The sequence below is a fragment of the Tarenaya hassleriana genome, unplaced genomic scaffold (assembly GCF_000463585.1).
Source record: "Tarenaya hassleriana unplaced genomic scaffold, ASM46358v1 Cleome2916, whole genome shotgun sequence".
NCBI classification, from domain to species: domain Eukaryota; kingdom Viridiplantae; phylum Streptophyta; class Magnoliopsida; order Brassicales; family Cleomaceae; genus Tarenaya; species Tarenaya hassleriana.
Window position 1 is genome coordinate 1 of NW_010966106.1, and position 947 is coordinate 947.

At 50.7% G+C, this 947-nt stretch overlaps 1 protein-coding gene across 1 annotated transcript; it reads right to left on the reverse strand.

The window, feature by feature from the left end:
• Positions 1-3: 3 nt before the first annotated feature.
• LOC104818543 (zinc finger protein CONSTANS-LIKE 16-like) lies at positions 4-921 on the reverse strand (the record flags this gene model as incomplete). The annotated part of the gene is made up of 1 exon (XM_010548160.2): positions 4-921. A coding segment is annotated over exon 1 (774 nt), but the record flags the coding sequence as incomplete, so codon positions are not given.
• Between the last annotated feature and the right edge of the window lie 26 nt (positions 922-947).

Below are 947 nucleotides of genomic sequence, written 5' to 3' on the forward strand. Positions count from 1 at the left end.
CATGCCCTTGCGTTCGTAAAATAGTTCCATAGGTGTGCCTTCTCGTGCTACAGTTTCTTCTTCGTGGACGTCTTCGTTTTCCAGTTTCAGCATCATAGAAGAAGATCGTCCACAAACTGACAAACCATCACCTAACCCTAGGTCCTCCGTGGCAAAAGATTCTGTCTCTAAGTTGTGTCCGAGCAGAGTATCAACGTCAGCTGCAAACTCCGCAAGCTCCATATCTGTTGGAAAAAACCGGTCGAGACAACTCTCGGCGTTGTCTTCATCGTTCTCCTCGTTCATGTCGGCAAATTTAATAAGTTCCGGTAACGGAAAACCGGTCTTCTCCTCAATCGCGTCGTCTCTGTATTGCTCCGAGACCGTGGGATCAAGAACCGGCACTTGAAAAATCAGTTGCTCTTCCTCGTAGTTTTCTGTCTGATCCTCGACGCTGATCTCCGGCACGAGGTCGTGGAAGAATACCGCACGTTGATTAGGTTTCCCAGCAGAGCCGCTGCCGCGTGGAGTCCGAGCTTTACGCGTGAACCCATGGTGCCACTTGGCTGTTCCGGGAGGGGATACAGTGGTCGGGCGGTGGGTTCTGCTCGAGCTTGCGGATTTCAAGCGGACCCGCTCGTGCCGGCGGGCTAGTGGGTTGGCTGAATGGACGGACCCGTCGCAAGCCTGGCAAAGGAAAGCGTCATCGGAGGGGCAATACCACCGAGCACGCCTCTTAACGCAGCTGTCACAAGCCCTCGCGGTCTTGCCCCCGACCGCATTAGCCGAACTCTTCATCGTACTTAGTTATGCCCTAATCACCATTGACAACAAGCAGACCAAGCTTTTTTAAGTGGTTAATAACTCATAAATTGAGTTGAGTTTCCAATGAATCTTTTGAGCGAATCGAAAGGATGTTTGCTTTAAAATAAAAAAGAGAGTGTAGCTTTATGTTAAGGCCGTTCGGA